General features: G+C 41.3%; 1 protein-coding gene across 20 annotated transcripts in view; it reads right to left on the reverse strand.

The window, feature by feature from the left end:
• Positions 1–20,814, reverse strand: part of LOC133127692 (CLIP-associating protein 2-like) — a 113,840-nt gene that overhangs the window by 90,750 nt on the left and 2,276 nt on the right. For all 20 annotated transcript variants that reach the window (XM_061240874.1, XM_061240855.1, XM_061240957.1 and 17 more), the window contains exons 2-5: positions 12,278–12,356; positions 5,478–5,581; positions 4,300–4,391; positions 3,526–3,601 (exon numbers count right to left, since the gene is read on the reverse strand). In XM_061240874.1, the coding sequence (XP_061096858.1) occupies positions 3,526–3,601; positions 4,300–4,391; positions 5,478–5,581; positions 12,278–12,356 (351 nt within the window). The remainder of the gene's footprint in view (positions 1–3,525; positions 3,602–4,299; positions 4,392–5,477; positions 5,582–12,277; positions 12,357–20,814) is intronic.

Genomic DNA, 20,814 nt, shown 5'->3' on the forward strand with positions numbered 1-20,814 from the left:
GTCAGATAAGGTACAATTCATATGATTGATTGTAAGGCCATGGACATATGTCAAATGTCCAGTACACAAGGTGGATAGGCCAAGTCTGTAACTACCATACCAAGACAACTAAAACTTGAGGAACTACAGTACCGAGACAAATACAAATACAAAAGTCTTGAATTAAGGTATAAAGAAATTTGATTCTGATCCTAGCAGCAACAATTAGCCAGTGGAGCGACTTTAGCAGGGGCGTGACATTTGAAAACTTAAAGAAGGAAGGTTGAAGATGAGTCGGGTAGCAGCATCCTGGATGAGCTGTAGTGGCCGGATGGCGTAGGCTCCCAGACTTGGAAGTAGTGAGTTGCTGTAATCTAGTCCCGAGATTACCATAGACTGGACGAGTAGCTGTATGTATGTGGTCAGGTACGGTCGAATCCTCCTGATGTTATACAGAAGAAACATGCAGGACCGTGATGTTGCTGCAACTTGCTCTTTCAAGTCTAGCTGGTCATTCAGGACCACCCCCAGGTTCCTAGCAGAGCAGGAAATAGTAACTGTAGTACCATCATTGGTGACAGAGTTCTTGTTGTAGGGAGGCTTTGTGAGGGATGAAGAGCAGCTCCGTCTTGTTGGAGTTCAGCTTCAGGTGATGCCTAGCCATTGATGATGAGATGCTGGCCAAGCACGCAGCTTCAGCAGTGTGAAGTTTCAGGTACAGGAGTGGGTGTGAGGAAGGAGGACTGCACCAAGGAGCTCTAGGTGTGGGTGTGTTTGAGGTTTCGGCCAGACCATTGGTCAATTACTTAATTGTTTTTGGATTTGAATAGTTTTCTTTGCTCAAGTGATCTTGCCTGGTGGACCAAGAGGACCGGAAGGCAGAGTTAGCATTTTTTAAAAGTATTTCATAGGTTCCAGGGGGGGATTACAAGCTGGCTCACATCTCGCATGCACTTCCTGGAATTTAAGCTGAGGGAGACGAGGAGGCAAAAGACTGAATCCAGGAAGAGCGTGCAGAGGCTTGCACACACACCTCATTCACACACAGAACTAATCGCAGAGATGAACCAATGATATCCAACCAGACAGGAGATTTCCAGAGGGACTAATGACATGCAAGACCATAAAAAAAGTCCCCTTAAGTCTCACCAGGCTGGGCCCGTGATGGTTTTTTGGCATTCATTCCTTTTTTCAGCGTGCAATTTTCAATTACTATGTTAACAAGATGTACCGTTTGAAAGCGTTAAGACTTACAGTTCTATCTGTATAATCAATTTTAACAAGCCATTGCTTTAGCAAGAACAGTTCCTTATTTCGTATGTGGGTGGTAAAACAAGTGTGTCACCTTCTCTGCATTTTGGAAATACAAATACTACAACAAATAAGATAATGTCAGTTTCCTAGTGTCAAGCAGACCAAATTCATAATAGTTTGTCATTCTAAAAATGTGCTAACTCGGTCTAACAGTCTCTGACCAGTATTTGTAATTCAGTTGTAGAGAAAATACTGTACCCTTATCCGTGTGTAAGAAAATTCAGTATAACTTCAGCTCATCAAAGAACCTACTACGGGCATGTTAGTGAAGTGACAACTAAAAGCATTTTAGCTAATGACATTACGTTTCCAACGGTGTATAATTTGTTAGGCTTGCATTTAAAAAAAAAAACTTCCTTTTTTTTCACTATTTTCAGTACACATGTGGAGTCTCTTGTACTTTGGCAAATATGGTTCTTGAGATTTTATGAATATTTCTAAGGCATTTTCCTCATTATATATCATGGGTATTTTCCCCATTATATATCAGTGAGCATCTAAATAGATTCTCAAAATATTTTATTATTAGTAAGTATGCTTATAAATAAGGAGCCAGCCTGCTTTTGAAAAATAAAAAGCATTATGGAATGTGTTTGACTTGTTGATGGGGGTTGGGCATTTGACAAAAACATGCTAAATGAATATATTAGTATACAATATGCTATTACTGTGATTATTGTACTTATGTTTTATGATCTTCTTCACTTGCTGCTGTCTGAGGATAGCTACAAGGAGAGGGGGTTCGGGACATAGATGTAGAGGACGGTGACAGGATAAAAAGGGTTGTTTAGTTTAGTAAGCAAAATGCAGCATTTTACACCTCATAAGACCCATAATATCATTTAGTCTCCAAATGTCCTTTTTAGAAAACTGCCTAGACATAGATTAGAAAAAAACAATGCTCATTTTTGATGATATTGTCCTCAAATTCGAAAGGGGATTTGTCCAGTGTTGTGACTTTGAGGCTCCATGGTGTTTTTAAGTGTACTTTATTTTGGCTATGTCATTTTTAACTTGGGTCAAGAAAAGAGGCGATACTTAAGGGGTTAATCACCAAGGATCCAAAGATATCAAACATCATTCACTATGGATGGATCAATATTATCAAAAGCTTCACAAGGTTTAACCACCACAGGAGCAATGATATCCAAGACCGCATGCATTTATTATAATTTACGAGTTAACCACTGAAGAGCGAATGATATCCAACACCATACCAGACTTGGGTCAAATACATAATTGTTTTAGGACCAGAAGGCAGGGCTTGTCCTTCTTGAGAGTATTTCATAGGTTCCAATACACCAGACAAGCTCATTAAAGTGTAGAAATATAGTTGAATCCAAAACAATAACGTAATTGACCCCCAAACACATTTACCACAGAGGGAGTAATTACTATATAGGACCTCTTTCTAGGTTTAATAAGCTAGGAACAATCACTGCATATTATTCCCCATAGCATATGTGCAAACACAGCTGTCTGTGCTTAGCACCTTTCCAAATGAGGGGTGCTACTTTCAGGCAGGGCTGTCATAAGTGGCTGGGCAGTGCAGGCATATCACTGATTTTTGCCTGGTGCACAAGTGAGGGTAATGACCAGGTTATGGGGTGATGTGATTGGCCAGTTGGGCGCATTGCATGGACACATTCATATGCATAGTAGCTACTACAAATAATCCCTTAATGTTGTGCAGGCAGCAGTCCATCCTCCCTTAATTTTTTAATCGCCTACTGGCAGCGCTCACATTACAATACGGTCAGCTGCTATTAGATATAACAGAAAAAATGATCCAAACCCTGAATATCAAAGTGTCTCATCTAGCATGCACTGTGTAGCAGGTACAGCACACTCACATTGTAGTCTCGTATGACACGAGACTATTCAGGACAAGGCAAACTTGAGGTGAGCTGAATGTCTAAGGCCTGAAAGGTCTGGGCTCAATCAAAAATCCTTTCTTATGCCATTTCCCTCATAAACATAGCATAAGCAAATAGCAAGTTAATTTTGGGGGCCATGCTCAACTCACCAAATCATGCCTGTGAAGAACTAAACTAATACTCACAACTGATAATAAAGTTGTCGTTTGAATCAAATACATAGTTTTAATTCAGCTTCTACACTCTTGACAGGTGTTTAGAGTATTTATTCTGAATAGTAAAGCGGTCACCAGCGACAACTGACAATTGAAACAGATGTATGGACAATTCTCCACTCCAGCTCAGGGATACTCACCTGACCGTTGGAGTCACCAGTCAACGTGCAGAGAAATGGAACAATTTTGCTGAGGGACAAAGGCTGTGGCCCATACCTGAGGGAGAGAGGCGGGGAGAGAGTACAAGGCCTGAGACTCTGGGGTTACAAGAAGGACTAATGGCCAAGGCCCGCATGCAAGAAAGAAACGCACTGCGATAGAATGAAACAGAAAAGGCTCCACACTCCTCCAAAGCGAGGTTGCCACTCAAGCTGACCTCTCGGCGGGGCGCAGTAAGTCAGGTAAGAGGATTACATTCTTGAAGAGCCAAGACCCAGCGATGAACAGCGGGCAGGTTTGCATAACAGTGAAGCAAAGGTGGTAATGCACACATCTGAAATCCATACTGGACAGGTGCAGAACTGAGTAATTACCAATAGTTAAAGGTCCCACAATGTGGAAAATGACACTTCTCTAGCTATTTGGATTATAAGATTGAAGTTGAAGGTGTTATGAAAACATTTTTGAAAAATGTGCATTGGAATTCCATGAAGTGACATCACAAGGATATGCTCATTTGCATCAGCATGGTCCACTTTGTAGCTGGAGACGGCAAAGACGGTGTTCAGTTCGTTTGAAGCTAGTCAGCCAATCAGAACAGGTGTTTGTTGATGTCAGCGAGTCTTACAAATCATCACTGAAACAGCCAGTTCTGGGTAAAGCACATTAGAGGAGCTGGATAATGGACATGTAAAACTGGATAGATATTGTTTTTGGTACTTCAAACCACACATTTCCCAGAGGATCACACTCACGTGTTAAGCGTGGCAGTGAGGCAAAGGCACACTCCTTCACGGCTGCGGAAGTTCTTGTGTTTGAAGCCGGGAATGAGCCGCTCCCACACGTACTGGGGGAAAAGAAAAAACAAAATGGCTGTCACCTCAGGCCACCATCACACCTTCACCTCAATTACAGAAACTCAAATGAACTATGTCATTATTTGCAGAACTCTCGAGGATTTGGCAGTGGTAGCTTGCCTTTTGATTTGATGTAACTTACGCAAATTTAATCAAATGAATTTGTTAAGTTTCATGCTCATTGCTGAGAACAATTTTGTGTGAAAGCACTACCAGAAGCATCCACTAGAGAAGCAGCCACCAGGGTTTACCGTAATCCCTCTCGGAGTCTGGGGAACCAGCTTGGGTAAAAAACGCAGCAAAAAACTAAAACACCCTCATACCACTGCTGTGGGGGAGCCTGGCCTGTGTTTTACTGCAATATTAAAATATAGATTGATAAAGTTTTAGTCAATTCTGCCTCAATGTCAGAGCAACAGCATGTTGACAAATAAAGAGGCAAAGGACTGGAAAACAAAAAAATAATTTCTGTGAGCAACACTCTCCTAGCACTGGTAGCAGCACTGGGCTCTGACCAGGTTGCGTAGTACTGAGGACACTGGACTATGACCAGGTTGCGTTGTGGTGAGGACACTGGACTATGACCAGGTTGTGTTGTGGTGAGGACACTGGACTATGACCAGGTTGTGTTGTGGTGAGGACACTGGGCTCTGACCAGGTTGCGTTGTGGTGAGTACACTGGACTATGACCAGGTTGCGTTGTGGTGAGGACACTGGACTATGACCAGGTTGCGTTGTGGTGAGGACACTGGACTATGACCAGGTTGCGTTGTGGTGAGGACACTGGACTATGACCAGGTTGCGTTGTGGTGAGGACACTGGGCTCTGACCAGGTTGTGTTGTGGTGAGGACACTGGGCTCTGACCAGGTTGTGTTGTGGTGAGGACACTGGGCTCTGACCAGGTTGTGTTGTGGTGAGGACACTGGGCTCTGACCAGGTTGTGTTGTGGTGAGGACACTGGGCTCTGACCAGGTTGTGTTGTGGTGAGGACACTGGGCTCTGACCAGGTTGTGTTGTGCTGAGGACACAGGGCTCTGTGAATACAATGAGGATGCTTAATCTGACCAGTACTCACCATGACTGGTGCAGTCTGCTCCATGAGCTTGAGAATGACCGCTTGAGCCTGCTCCCGGACCTGGTCTTTGGAGTCGCCCAGTCGGTCAACAAGGGCTGGGACCACTGTGGGACATGGGCACAGAGGTTAACGTACTGTCGGCTGAATGCACAAAATTGAATAAGACATACTTTATTGAAGCCTTGGGGTATTTTGTCCCATCCTAGTAACTGCAGTACATCATCCCCAGAAAATACAATAGGTAATGATTTTTACAAGGTAGCTTTTGGATAACCAATAAAAAAAGATCACACTCCGTGTATAAACTGAAACTCTCTCTGCGTATACACCGAAAACATTATGACGACCTGCCTGATATACCATTGGTTGGACTCTGGCATGGACTCTACAAGACCTCTGAAGGTGCCCTGTGGTATCTGACACCAAGATGTTAGTAGCAGACCCTTTAAGTCCTGTAAGTTGCTAGGTGGAGCCACCATGGATCAGACCTGTTGTTCCAGCATATCCCACAGATGCTTGATCGGATTGAGATGTGGGGAATTTTGACAACACCATGAACTCTTCGTCATGTTCCTCAAACCATTCCCAAACAATTTGCGCAGTGTGGCAGGGCATAATATCCTGCTGAAAGAGGCCATTGCCATCTGGGAATACCGTTGCCATGAAGGGGTGTACCTGGTCTGAAATGATGTTGAGGTAAGTGGCACATATCAAACTGATGTCCACATGAAGGGTTTCCCTGCAGAACATCCTGGTGCCGTATTCTTCCCCAGATAAACAGTGAACACGTATCCAGCCATCCATGCGATGTAAAAGAAAATGGGACTAATCGGACCAAGCGACCTCATTCCATTGCTCCAAGGTCCAGTTCTGACACTTGGTGTCCATTGTAGGCACTTTCAACAGTGGACAGGGTCTGCGGCTATGCAGCCCCATACGCTGCAGCGTGCGATGCACTGTGTGTTGTGACAGATTCCTCCCATAACCATCATTCAAATTTCCTGCGACTTGTCCCACAGTAGCCCTTCTGTCGGTTCGGATCAGACGGGATTGCCCTCGCGCATCAATGAACCTTGGGTGCCCAACACCCTGTTGCCGGTTCATGGTTTGTCCCTCCTTGGACTACTATCGGTAGGCACTCACCACTGCTGACTGGGAGCACCCCACAAGCCTTGCTGTTTAAAAGAAGCTCCAGTCATCTGGATATAACTATTTGGCCCTTGTCAAAGTCGTTTAGGTCTTTACTCCAGCCCATTTCTCCTGCATCCAACACATTGACTACGAGAACCAACAGTTTGCTTACTGTCTATATATACCAGACCTTGGCATGCGCTGTTGTCATGAGATAATCAGCATCATTTGCTTAATCAGCGAGTGGCCATAATGGCTCATCGGTGTACTGTATATGCAGTCTACAATATAACATTGTACATGAAAATGCACAATCAAAAATTGGAAACAGATATTCCCATTTAACATAATTAATTAATGCACATACATATAAGTGCCATTTTGATTCTTTTCTTTACTATCACTCAGTCAGTAGCCTGAAGCACATGCTTCTGCCAAAGCTGTTTGCTGGGAATATCCCCACCATTTCCTAGATGAATAAATATTAATGTAGGACATTAATTCATAAAATAAAAAAAAAATAAAAAAAAAAAAATTTCTAAATAGCATGTTTGCACTCGATAATGCATCAACATCTGCTGTTCAACATCTTTATTCCCCACTGACTGAGGATCCTTGCTTGTTCTTTATTTCAGTCCACGATTAATGTTATTTGTCTGTAAATGCCAGTCTGTTGTTGTTTTTGTGTCTATATCGATTAGTTGTAAACTATGCACAGTAAACAGACTCTGTCGGCGTACAGTGTACCTGGAGTGTACTGTTGGCACCCAGTCACTCAAATACATTCTGTCACACTCCTTTCTGTGAGCTGGGGTAGCCCATTACATTCACTAATTGTTTTTATAAGGACTATAATTCATACATAAACATATAATTAGTCAGGTGATTGTGACAGTGCATTGCCTACAGCGGCTCCACAGGGATTTGGATGGTAAAGCAAGTTGACATAATTTTGGCTTGTGTGCCCTTGATATACTGGTGTACCCAGTCATAAGCTGCAGTACAATGTCATGGCAGGTGTTATGAAAAATCTCTGGCAGAATTATGCCGGCTTCAGGGCATATCGTTAAAGTACAGTTTTACCACAATTTAATATGACAGCATAATTGAGTCTGTGAAAATTGCATTAAAAGTAAACATCTTATGAAATCTGATTATCTATTGATATTCCTGAATTAAAGAAAATATGCCAAGAATTATCCATTCATTCACACTGCTGCAGGAAGCCGAACATCGCTTTGGGGGGGAGGGGGGGTTTGGTGCTCATTCTGGTTTGTTGCCCTGCTGCAGCCTTTTTAAATAAGATTCTCCCGGAGGAATGAGAGGGGAGGAACACTGAACATATGTTCAGCCTCAACCCTCAATCACAACATTCTGTTCCCTAGGAAACTGGCACAATGTGCATTTATAACCACATGGACAGGGGGTTGAACGTCCACAAACAGACAGGGCGACAGGAAGGGGTCAGGGGGATAGGCACTTCTCTAGGTAAAGGGGCCACGCACAATTGTCCCATTGTTAGGAAGGCATGACACCATGTCATCAGCAGCTCCCAGTGAAAACATTCCCGGCTAAGAGAGGCGTAGTGTTCGCCTGTGACATCATCTCCTGCTCCAGTGGTGGGCCTAGGGGTGGGCGTGCTTGTAGATGAGCCCTGAACAGCGTGGAGCTGTAGAATGATAGCACAGGGAGGCAAGAGAGCTAGTCTTCTCTTATTGTTCTCTCTGGAACAAACAGATGCATTTATTCAGATGCAAATATTATTTTAGGTCAGGGGTTTTCAACCTTTCCTCATCCATGGACCCCCACCCTGGACTGAAGGCATCCAGAAGAGCCCCATCCTAATTTTACAAGGATCAAAAAAGTGTTTTTATTTTTTACAAAATATTTCCCCAAATATATTGCGGTCACTTGCGGTTCATGATCTTGTTTAACTGGTTTCACCTACCCAGTGAGAAATGAGAAATGTAATGTTTGTTAAATGTCTGCCATTCAACTTTAGTAAAGAAGGCACTGTGGTCCAAGAACCTGATATTTAAAGTACATGCTGTAGCATTAGCACTTCACACTAAATCAACACACTAGCTTGTGGACTAATCTACACTTGCTCCTTCATGGTATCTCCAGTATAAACTAGGGGGGAAGGTGGTCATGTGCAACCAAATTTAACACGATAAATCAAACAAAAAAAAAAGTCTTAAGTACTATTTGGCACACTTAATTACAGGAATAATCCCTTTTGTTGAAATAAAATAGAACAATGATAGGCTAATGATAGGGTATAATGATAAAGCATGACACCTTTAGTAGCTGATATTGGATGATGTCAGTCTTCTCGGAGCCAGATCTTTAATCACAAACATGTATGTAATTAGCCTAAAAGGGCTAATTAACATGCTACCAAGCCACTGGTGTCGTAATCAGGAGGGCCAATTGGTCCTCTACATTCTATATTTCTATATTCTTCTTTGAACATCAGTAAGTCACTTGTGAGCTCATAAGACTAAGTAAAAGAACTTGCAGAGAAAAAAGTGACAGTATCAGAGCCTGTTGTTGAGCCAGAGAAAATAATAATAATAATAAAAAAATAAATATGTTCAAATTAAAATTGTCAAGAGCTCTGGATAGTCAGCCATATATTGCTTCAGTTTTAGCATTTTTAAAAATCCATTTATACACCTGGATACAAGAAATACAAGAAATTCAGATTCAGTACCTTGCTCAATGGCAGTGCTCTAGCTGGGAATTGAACCTGGGTTACAATCCCAGTTCTTTAGCCATGATACTACACTCCTGCAGCAATATCTTTTAGAATACAGCACGCAACAAAAAATGCACTTGTTGAGGGCTTCATTGTAATGTTTGTACTGCTCGGGTGGAACGTCTGAAATGCATTTTTTACATTCCAAGAATTCTCGCAATTATTGTCTTTGAGTTCTGCTCAAATGCACAAATAAAAGAAAATAGTCAGTGTGTTCTGGGCACAAATGGGTTTACTGCAGACCACAAAACTATCAAAACTGCTGCAGGTGACAAATATTCCATGTACAAGAGCAAACACCAGCAATTCCACTTGTACCCAGGCATATTGCGCTTATCAAAATGGAGCCCTAGAAGTTGAAGTATCCATTTTAATTAATTGATGTTTTACTTTTTTTTTATTTTTAGTTCTTTTTGTTACCAGAAGTGTGGTGAATTTTAAGGTCAATTCAATACATGAATAGTATTGCTCTCCAGCTAAAAAGCCTGTGTTTTACCATTCACAAGTTTTTTCCATGTCTTTCAAATACAGCGCAATGGCACAGCTGTTCAGATTTGAACAGTGCTAAGTTCTGAAAACTACTGTTTGGCACTTACAGTAGCCTCCTGTGGCAAAGAGTGACTAAAAGCTTCTGTTTTACTAATAACAATAATAATATTATAATAATAAATACAATTGGCCAATCTGCAAAGCAATCTTCATTGTAGATTAATATGGAAATTTAGCTACGTTCCTTACCTGTTAGTTCACAGGTTTATTTTGAACAGTGAGCCTGAAATTAATTTTAGGACACTAGCCTACTAAAAACACTGAAGGTTTCCACTACCCATCCATTCTTTCCACTGATATTTCAAGTTCTTGCACAGGAACAAAACCACACGTTTTTCTTGCTTACCAAGTTCATTTTCAGCGAGAACAATAGCCTACGATGAAGCAATTTAGCCAGGAAAAGAACATGAACTTGACAGACAAACTTATTAACACAATGCAGGTTTGTCACATTTTTATTTATCATCTCTTTAATTTTAAAAATACCCAAAAAATACATGTGAAAACATTCAGAAATATAGCCAATCAGTTACTAACTTTTGTAGATTTGCTACTGACTTGGCTAGACCTATATATACCGTTAAGAGCTAGACAGGAGCAGAGTTAACAAGTAATGTTACTGGTATATTTCTGTAGTTGGGTTAGTGCAGAATGCAGACAGTTCAAGTGGATACCTAGCTTTGGTCGGAAGCGGAATTTTCAACTGGGAAATTCTGACATAGTTCCGAATGGAACGCAGCTCTGTTGTGTAGTTTAATAATTTTGCACATCTGTGTGTAAAACACATGGTTAAGACTCTTGCCACATTGTAGGTCAGCTACTGTGCTACCGTGTAGAAATTGATGATAACGTCACGCAAACCAAGATATTTCAAGAAAAGGGGTAGAATTGGTAGGCCTAGGCAAATGAAGTCCATTCAGGAGTACAGTGCTTACATTTACCACCTGGTGATGGTTGTGCAAAAAACAAACCCTAAACCACTGTGGATAATGGGTAATCTTGCTACAAATGACTGCTCCACCTGTTACAGGCTTAAATGCAACACAGCTGCCCCCTACTATCGGAACACTGCAAGTATTTCTTTCCGGGAGGTGGAATTCTTGGAGGCAAAACAACTGAATGTCGGCAAATTTGATTAGTCCCTAAGTTCAGAGAAAGTGAAGTCAATTAATATTTTCTGGTTTTTTAATGAATTGCTACCACCTTGCAATGGCCAAAACATTTGTGGTCGTTGTTGCTGCAATGCAACGTATTCGGTATAGCGCAGGAGGTGTGTTCCACTTTGTCCTTGGGAGAAACAGACTCTGTGTGAAAGCCTATTCGCATTCTGAGGGATAAAGGAGCTGCACAATCGTTCATTCTCGACAGTGCATCACCTTTTTCTGATGATGTTGTTGAAAAACCAGAGAATCCGATTTAAGACTTCCCTGCCACGGTGTGGTGTTGCATGCACAAATTCCTGGATGTTATGTTGCCCGATGATCCTATGCCTCAACGGTGGTTGGTAAGGATTTTGTTAACTCTGATACTGCCATGCTATACCTGTCTTAAAACCTAGTCTCTAAGGTTTTCTCTTAAGGCTCTTTGCGGAATGCACGACTATCTTAGTTCACTTCTGGTTTGCCAGAGATGGGCAATTTCCGCATCCTGTTATTTTCTTTGAAAAGGCCATCAATTGTATTGTTCTAGGTAGACAAGCTCTGCGAACTGCTTTGTGTGTGACTTGAGGATTTGTGATTGCTTCGTTGACTTGTGTATTACCCCATTTTTGTTTGACTTACATTTCTCACTCAGCCCTTTTGATTTGTTTACCGTTTGGATTTTGTGTATGATAACTGCTTCATCTTATTCAACTCTGACTCTTGCCTAGCCCCTTTTGATTAGTTTTGACCCTTGCTGCATCCTTTACAACTCTGATTCCTGCCCTGCTGTTTGGTTTGTTTGACCCATTGACTTACTCGTGCTTGACCCTGTTCGCCCACCCTGAATTGCCCCTCTGCTCGGTGTGTAGTGACTCTGGTTATTTAGAGTCCTCCAACTGGACTGCATACTTCCATCAGGACACTGTCATTTCACTTTATTATTTTTCCTTTATTGTTTATGAAGGCGATCAGTACACACACCCACATCCCTATACTGTACCCTGTTATGGCCTGACCCTGTTATGGCTGTAACAGTTGCGCTGGAAAACATAATAAAAAACAACATTTTTTTTGGCCATACTGAAAAATATTCTGGTGGGATCTGCACCAAAATGGGACACAATCTGGAGCCTGATTACCTGTGCAGGCCTGAATGGTTTAGCAGTTTGTTGGAGAGTTTCAGGTGGAGGTCAAGAGAGAGATGGAAAAGCACAAACCTGTTGCCACATATCCTTTGAAGCGTTCTGCCAGGCGGTCTATGAATGCACTGACAATGTCCAGGCCCAGCAACGCCACCTGTAAAACAAAAGACCCAGGATATTTAACAGGACTTTCACAATCCCATCTACAGCAAGATGCATTCATGTGAATGAAAGGTCAAAGCAAACAGTCATGAAAAAGCAGCAGTTACAGTGAAAAATGCCTCAATAGCTGTGGTTAGTCCATATTCAGCTTGGTCAGGAAATCCCTTCACTGTTAAACTCTGTAGAAATCCCTTCCCTGTTTAGTTCTGTTGGTAAATATGCTTGCAGTTGGGCTCTGTCAGTAAATCCCTTCCTAAGTAGACCTGGTAACTGCCTTCATAGTTGGGCTCTGGTAGATCACTTCACTGTTGGGTTCTGTTGGTAGATCCCTTTATTGTTGGGCTCTGTTGGTAGAATCCTACAACTGCAGACATCTAGTTCCAGTGAATCACAGTGCATGCTGGCTGAAGCATGAAATTGATCCAGACATTACACATAAGAACATGACAGACCCAACAGAGCAGAATGGCACTGCAGTGATGAAACCTGGCAAGAAGAACACGGCAATAATAATCTATTCAGATTAAATATGTCGCAGGATCAATCAAAAATAGCTAGTAATCTCACTACATTTCGCAAATATTACAGTGCAGGAAAGTATCATTCTTTTTCTTGCTGACTGAATGCTGAAATGAATCTGCTGATTGAGTGGCCATCACCCCACATAGATAAGTGGCAAACAAAGTCACTGACGTGCTCTACTGTTCTCAGTACTGTTCTCTCTACCACGCAGGAAAGACATGCATAGACAATAAGAAAGGATACCTAGCTGATGGTGTAAAATACCCAGTACCACAAAAGGTCCTGGAGTCAACTTATCTTTTATGCTTCATTGGTTAATGTGTTCATAGGTGAACACATAGGTGAGCTAACTTACTTATGGTTCTTTTCTCTTTTTTTTTTGTGCACATTGCATTTAAAAGTAGCTTTAGCCCTTACTATAGTCATTATTTACCAAGATATTTTATAACACAAAAACTAATTTTCCACTCCACAATGCATCTTATGGATACTAATGTAACTCATCATCATGTTTAAATCTCAGTTCACTTAACAAGCCATCACTGTTTTCAACTGCAACTGGAGAAAGAGCAAACATTTGCTTTATAAGTGGTTACACAGCATCAGATTTTTAGAGATGTACAGAGCTCATCCCTGATGCTGTGTGGGGCCTAATGATGCACTTAATGTGCGGTGCATTTCCCATTGCCTGGCTCATGATTTCACTTGGAAACTGAGATGTCACAGTATCCATTTCCTACCCTGCACAGACCTCCTTGGTCAGAGAGACAGGGAAAATGATTAGAGGCCATATTCAGGCCTATGATTCAGTTCCGCTATATGCACGTCTCTAAAGATTCCCATAGGAAGAACTGATGCCTACTGCTAAAAAGCTGCTGCAGTTACAGTCAACAGGATCTGCAAAGTTACGAGAAGGCAAATTAAGCCACACCAAAACATAGAGCCTTGGTAAGGGCAAAAACATATGCCCATATGTAAGGCCACTGTGTTATGCCAGAAAACTAACAAAACAATGTGTAAGTAAAGGGTACTGGAAGAGTGATCTGCATTGAATCAAAAGGCAGTGTCATGAAATTCAGCATGACTGGAACTTCCGTTATCTTCTATTTTTAAAGTGAAGGCCAATACGTTGCTCTTTCGTGTTTGACATTTGGCCATTTCTGCTTTATTGTGGAATGGCCCTCAAGCAGTCACCATAATGGGAGATGCCAACCCATGAGGGGGTGGGGGCACACAGACAGAACATACTATCAGGACAGGAAGGGAAGATCCGGCTCCCCGAATGAGGCCAAATCTTATTGTTACAGGGAAACTTTGGAGATTCTTGAAAAAATATTTATGTACTTCACAAAACAAACATAAGCAAAGACTTTATAATTTATGCAAAGAGTACACTCATAACTGAAACATAATCCAACTGAAGTGAAAAAAGGAACAAAAAAATAAAAAAACATCACTTTGTAGGTATATGAACACTAAGTTTCCCGTGAATGTGAAATGAACAACTTCCCTACAGCAGATTTTATGGCAGACTGTTCATGAAGCCCTCCCACAACAGTCTCCTATTGAAGATTGGATATCCACCTTATTCATGGCAGAAATTAGGTAGTGAAAATTTTGTTTATTTTGGGGACTCATTTTGGGTTTGTTAGGCGGCACGGATGGTGCAGTGGGTAGCGCTGCCGCCTCACAGCAAGGAGGTCCTGGGTTCAAATCCCCGTCGGCTGGGGCCTCTCTGTGCGGAGTTTGCATGTTCTCCCCGTGTCTGCGTGGGTTTCCTCCGGGTACTCCGGTTTCCTCCCACAGTCCAAAGACATGCACGTTAGGCTGATTGGAGAGTCTAAATTGCCCGTAGGTATGAGTGTGTGAGTGAATGGTGTGTGTGCCCTGCGATGGACTGGCGACCTATCCAGGGTGTATTCCTGCCTTTCGCCCAATGTATGCTGGGATAGGCTCCAGCCCCCCTGCGACCCTGATCAGGATAAGCGGGTTCAGATAATGGATGGATGGATGGATTTTGGGTTTGTGTAGTTGCCAGTAGAAATGCGTTGTCTGTAAAAACATGACTGCTCGCTAGTTACTAGCTATCATCCAAAAAGTAATGGATTCACAACACAGATGATACTCAAAAGCTCAAACTCACATGATACAACAATGATATAGTGAGTGGGTAAGCTAAATAATAATACTGCTGGCAACACTATTAGTTTGGATGCTGCTATGGTTCAGCAGCTCCTCAGTCCTCTCTGTTGGAATTGGCCAGACTGCCACATGTCAACGCAGGGTGAAGCTAGTTCCTGTTTTGGACAGGAACTGTAACGTCAGCTAAAAGTGTATGTTTGCTCACTCCCTGGCATGAAATATGCTTTTTGTACAGCTCTATCCACACAGCCTTAGCTTACACAAAAAGGTGGTGAAAGGTGGCAATTCAGCTGTGGCATGGAATTACAGCTCAGTGGATTTTTCCCCATGAAAATAACTGCAGAAGTACCAAAATGCCTTTGCCCTCGCTTCTACTAGATTATGTCACTGAACAACAACAGATACCCCATTATTTCCAGGAGACCAGCTAACTGGAGGGAGGGTCCCCCTTGCACATTCCACAGGGGAGATTCACTCTCATTTTGCGACTGTGCATCAATTTGTGAAATTTCACTTCTGTCTGTGGTGCAGATTGCTGATTTCCTGTTAAATTTTCCATATTATATACACTAGGCTATAGGGAGGTAAAGTGCAAAGGATGCTTCCAGTATACTGCTCCCTATTAAATGGAATGGTGAAAGCTAAATATAAGCAAACTAGCATACATAGTGTTGAAGTCTGGATTCAAAGTATGTTTTTCATTGTTTAAATACATAGCTATGAACTGAATACAATGAGATTTCAGTTCTTAGTCATATTCTGCATTTTTAGATCGCCGAGATAAGCTATTCATTTATTGTCCCGACACCTGCTATTTTAAAAAATCGGACTTAACTGCCATGATTCTAACTAATAACCTTGATTACAAATAGAATACATTTGTGTAATCTGTGGCCTATCAATGGCAACCTGCAATGTCAAGCGCAATTTGAAAAAAAAAAAAAACCAAAAGAAAACCCCCAAAAAAACCATGAGTGCCTGTGAGACTGGCCATCCCAGGATAGATAACATCATCTTTGTTGTTGCATTTGGTTTACAAATCTGACCATACGCTCTAACTATGAACATTTTAAAAAAGCAATGAAAGGCTGCATAGCGATAATTAGCCTTGTAATTTTGTGTTTGTAGAACAATTTAATCCTTCATTTCCTTATATGAAGTTGTTGTTTTTGCCATCTATGATGAAATCCACTAGCATAGCACATAGCAGTATACCAGAAATGCCATTCAATTTGCCATTCAGTGAGCACTTTATTAGGTATTTATTAAACTTAATTAGTTATGATAGGTTGTGTGTTCAGAGATGCTCTTCGGCATACCACTGTTATAATGAGTGGTTATTTGTGTTACTGTCACCTTCTTGTCAGCTTTGACCAGTCTGGCCATTCTCTTCTGATGTTTCTCATTAACAAGGCGTTTCTGTCTGCATAACTGCTGCTCACTAAATTTTTTATTTTTTTTTGCACCATTCTTGCAAACTCTAGTGACTAGTGTGGGTGAAAATCCCAGGAGATCAGCAGTTTCTGAGGTATTCAAACCACCCTGTCTTGCACCAACAAACATTCCAAGTAAAACATTTTCCCCCATTCTGATGGTTGATGTGAACATTAACTGAAGTTCCTGACCCGTGTCTACATGATTGTATGCATTGCACTGCTGCCACACAATTGGCTGATAAGATAATCGTATGAAGTAGGTGGAATAAAGTGAAAATGTTCCTAATAAAGTGCTTGGTGAGTGTACACAGATATCACAGAATGTTTGATCATGAAAATTTGGTTTAGTCATTGAGATATCAAGTAAAAGTCAATCTATTGCTCAAAATCTGTACAAACCCTGAATAATATTATTACCCAATATTTAAAAAGTTATTGTTTTACCTAATGCCAATGAAAAAGAAGAAGAAAATAAACAAACATCACTTCAGGAACCTCTACAGACATTGATGAAGGAAACAACTCTGCAGCTGATCAGTCAATCACCCTCTAAAGAGCTCACCTCTGTAGGAACGCAATGGGAAGACTAAATTTTTCAGGAGCATAACTACACCACAAAAACTCACAACAAGGTTACAACAGAGCAGTCAACCCAATGTGATTTAAATAATCTCATCTTGGCAAATGATTCACATTCAAATCTATACATTTCGATCCCACTCCACACATTTCGCACTCTTGTAACAGCCCTTCGGCCCTATGCTAATGATTCCTTAAAGACAGAAATTGAACATGAAATCATTCACATTAATGAAGCTGAAATTAAATCTGCTGCTGAAAGACCTAGCCATGCGCTTCAGCATGTCAGTCGGTCAAGTGAGGAACATCTTATCTTTTTGGATTGACACAATGGCTGAAGTGCTGAGGGAATTTGATACCTTGGCACCCTCAGAGACATTCAGGTGCAACTACCCCAAAATTACCTGCATCCTAAACTGCAGGGAAAGTGAAATCCAGAAGCCAAAGCACCTGGACTCAAGGTCTGAATAGCAGCTACTATGCTTGGAATACAATTAAGTATTTAGTTGCCATTTCACCTTTATGTTATAATGTTCATCTCAGCAGTATAAGGGGGATGCTGTAGTGATAAATCTATCACCAGTGACTCTGGGATTCTTGATTACCTCAAAACAGGGGATGAAGTGATGGTGAATCAAGGATTTATGATAAGAGACCTGCTGTTTCAGGGAAAAGTGAACCTGGTGGGACCGGGTCAGGAGCTTCAGTTAATGTTCACATCAACCATCAGAATGAAGAATCTGTGATCTTAATGACTTTGACTGTGGAATGGTGGTAGACAGGGTGATTTGAGTATCTCAGAAACTGCTTTTCACACACACTAGTCTCTAGAGTTTGCAAGAATGGTGCAAAACAATAAAATTAAATAAATAAACAAATAATAAATAAAAAAAATTCAGTGAGCAGCAGTTCTGCAGACAGAAACACCTTGTTAATGAGAGAGGAGAATAGCCAGACTGGTCAAAGTTGACAGGAAGGTGACAGTAATGCAAATAACCGCACATTACAACAGTGGTATGCCGAAGAGCATCTCTGAACACACAACGCATCATAACTCTAAGTGGATAGGCTACAGCAGTAGAAGTCTAAAACATAAGTCTAATAAATACCTAATGAAGTGCTCACTGAGTGTATATAGCTTTGCTTAAGAGATTGATTGGCCTGAAAAAATGACAAATTAAATCCTAATTAAAAGAAAAAGAAACTGACTAATTTAGCCTAGCCATTTTTGAGCATGACATTTTCAGCAAAAACTTTAATCAAACATTTTCTCTTAATTTACATCCATCAAATGTTGTTGTGGCATCACATTGGCCACTTAGCATATTGGCGGATACAGATAAGTTTGTTTTAAAAGTCCCATATTGTGGGACCTTTCTAATGTTTTATTTTAGGTCCTGAGATTACTTCTGTGTGGCTTTATGTACCAAAAAACATCTCTATCCAGGTTCACATGTCCATTATCCAGAGCATACTTTGGTTGGATGTGCACAGCAACTTTTTCTCTCTGCATTGTTCTGCTCATGCACTGTACCAAGGACAGGCTGTGAACTGAATGCTGTCTGTGCGGAGTGCTTGGATTTGTTCCAGCTACAAGGTGGGCCATGCTGAAGCAAACCTGCATATCATTATGATGGCATAACTTCAAACACATTCAACTCCTTTATAATCCATTACATTACATTACATTAATGGCATTTGGCAGACGCTCTTATCCAGAGCAACGTACAGTTGATTAGACTAAGCAAGGGAGACAATCCTCCCCTGGAGCAATGCAGGGTTAACGGCCTTGCTTATTGTGGCTACACCGGGGATCGAACCATCAACCTTGCGGGTCCCAATCATGTACCTTAACCACTATGCTACAGGCCGCCCCAGCAAGGGAAATGTCATTTTCCAAAATAGTCACAAGGAAACCTATCCAGTTTATGACTGCAAAGATGTTGGTAAAACGGCCATGGCGTCACATGGTGAGCAGCTATGGTGACCCGATAGAAAACAGTACATGGTAAAGACCAGGGACCTTTAAAGCACCATCGTCTGACGGTCAGGAGGAATTTAATAAAATTGACTCACTTGCGGGAAGATCTGTGGGAACAGGTGTGTTGATGATATTCATATATACTGCTTGTTACAAGGTCTTAAACTGCGCATTTGTGAGATGAAGAAGATTCAGTGCTTTATGACCTCTGATGGTCATCTGTAATTCACAGAACCGTGGTTACATGCGTTACTCACATTCTTATTCCTCCCTCATCATGCGCTCAGGAATTATTCATGAACCTCCCAAACTCATCCCACAAAAAAATGCCTTCTCTGTGACACTGCACTGATTTGCTCCATTCTTCACGTGTAGAGCATTGCATTATGGGATTTCACTTATTGCTGGAAGCTTGCTTTTATACCCTTGGTGGGAGGGAGGCGCAAAAACAGGAGGAGCAAAAACAAGAGCGTAAGGGAATATAATTTCCCTCTCCCCTTTCATAATTTGGAACTGAACCCTACTTGACGTGGCTGCAATATGTCATCTTGGCATTTTGGGGATTCCCTCCTGAATAAGTGGAAGGGAACCGCTGGAACAAAGCATAAAATTCAAATTTGAATCCAGCCCTGGTTTTTTAGTTCAGGTTGTCCCCTGCTCCCTGCCCATTGAAATACAAATGAAAATGGGGAACTGAACACATTGTGTTACCCACCCATCACTGTTGATGAAACTGAACTAACAAAAGCAGTGTGATGACTTCATAAAAGGGAGGCTATTAAATAAGGTTGAGTGGAAAAACAAAAGCAGAAATTTCTGCAGTGATAAACATTCTCAATATTATTATCATTATTGAACAAAATTTGAACTCTTATAACTTTTCTCAACCTACAACTTCACTTAGCCTAGCTTCCCTGCAGAGAAAGCCAACAACAAAAAATTACTTCACAGGACTATGCTTATGTAACAGGGTTACATACAGTGCCACTGCAAAAAAGGCTGCCATACAAGTGAAAATATCTCCATGTTTTAAGTTACCGTTTACTTGACGAAGTAACTAAGTGAAACTAAGCCTCAAAAGATGAGGAAATTGGAGGGAGCCGGTTTGCAAGAAGGCATAATAACAGCTGTACCATACAATAAATCATGCTTGCCAATGCACTTCTCAACATATTAAGCGTAGCGTTAGTTCAAGCAGGCCATGGTAGTCCGCCTACTTCTCAGCCATCAGCTGACACCCAGCTGATTCATCAACACCAACCACATTGCTCACTGAATTAAAATGGTTCTTTTAAGCAGTTCCCCTGCCATTACTTTTCGCTGCTGAGCTCACTTTAAAACACCCACCACCTCCCCAGCTCCACCTTTTATTTAGTCTTTGATTGTGATACATTATAGTATCATATCATATAGTATATTTTATAGTATTTAATGTGTCTTATGTTTTGCATACAAATCTATATGCATTTTATATCTAATTTGCTACCATGTCATTGCTGTGAAAAAATGTTATGTCAGCTGCTGGCCTGTTTGATATACTCATACTACCAGTATGTCAAGACGTAGCCCCCGAACTAAGCCATTCCACCAAAGAGAATTGTTAAGTAACCTACCTCTTAAGTTTCTAATAAATCGCTACTGTACCAGACCAGAATGGTCCTGACTGAAATTAATTTATTCAATAATAGTGCTAGAAGCAGTTGGTAGTCAGAAGCTGTTTGTGCCTTCCACAGACTGCCACTCCCCATTCAGTGTTCCCTCACTGATGTCTTAAGACAAGGGATGTCTCA

Source organism: Conger conger, chromosome 1, assembly GCF_963514075.1.
Source record: "Conger conger chromosome 1, fConCon1.1, whole genome shotgun sequence".
NCBI classification, from domain to species: Eukaryota; Metazoa; Chordata; class Actinopteri; order Anguilliformes; family Congridae; genus Conger; species Conger conger.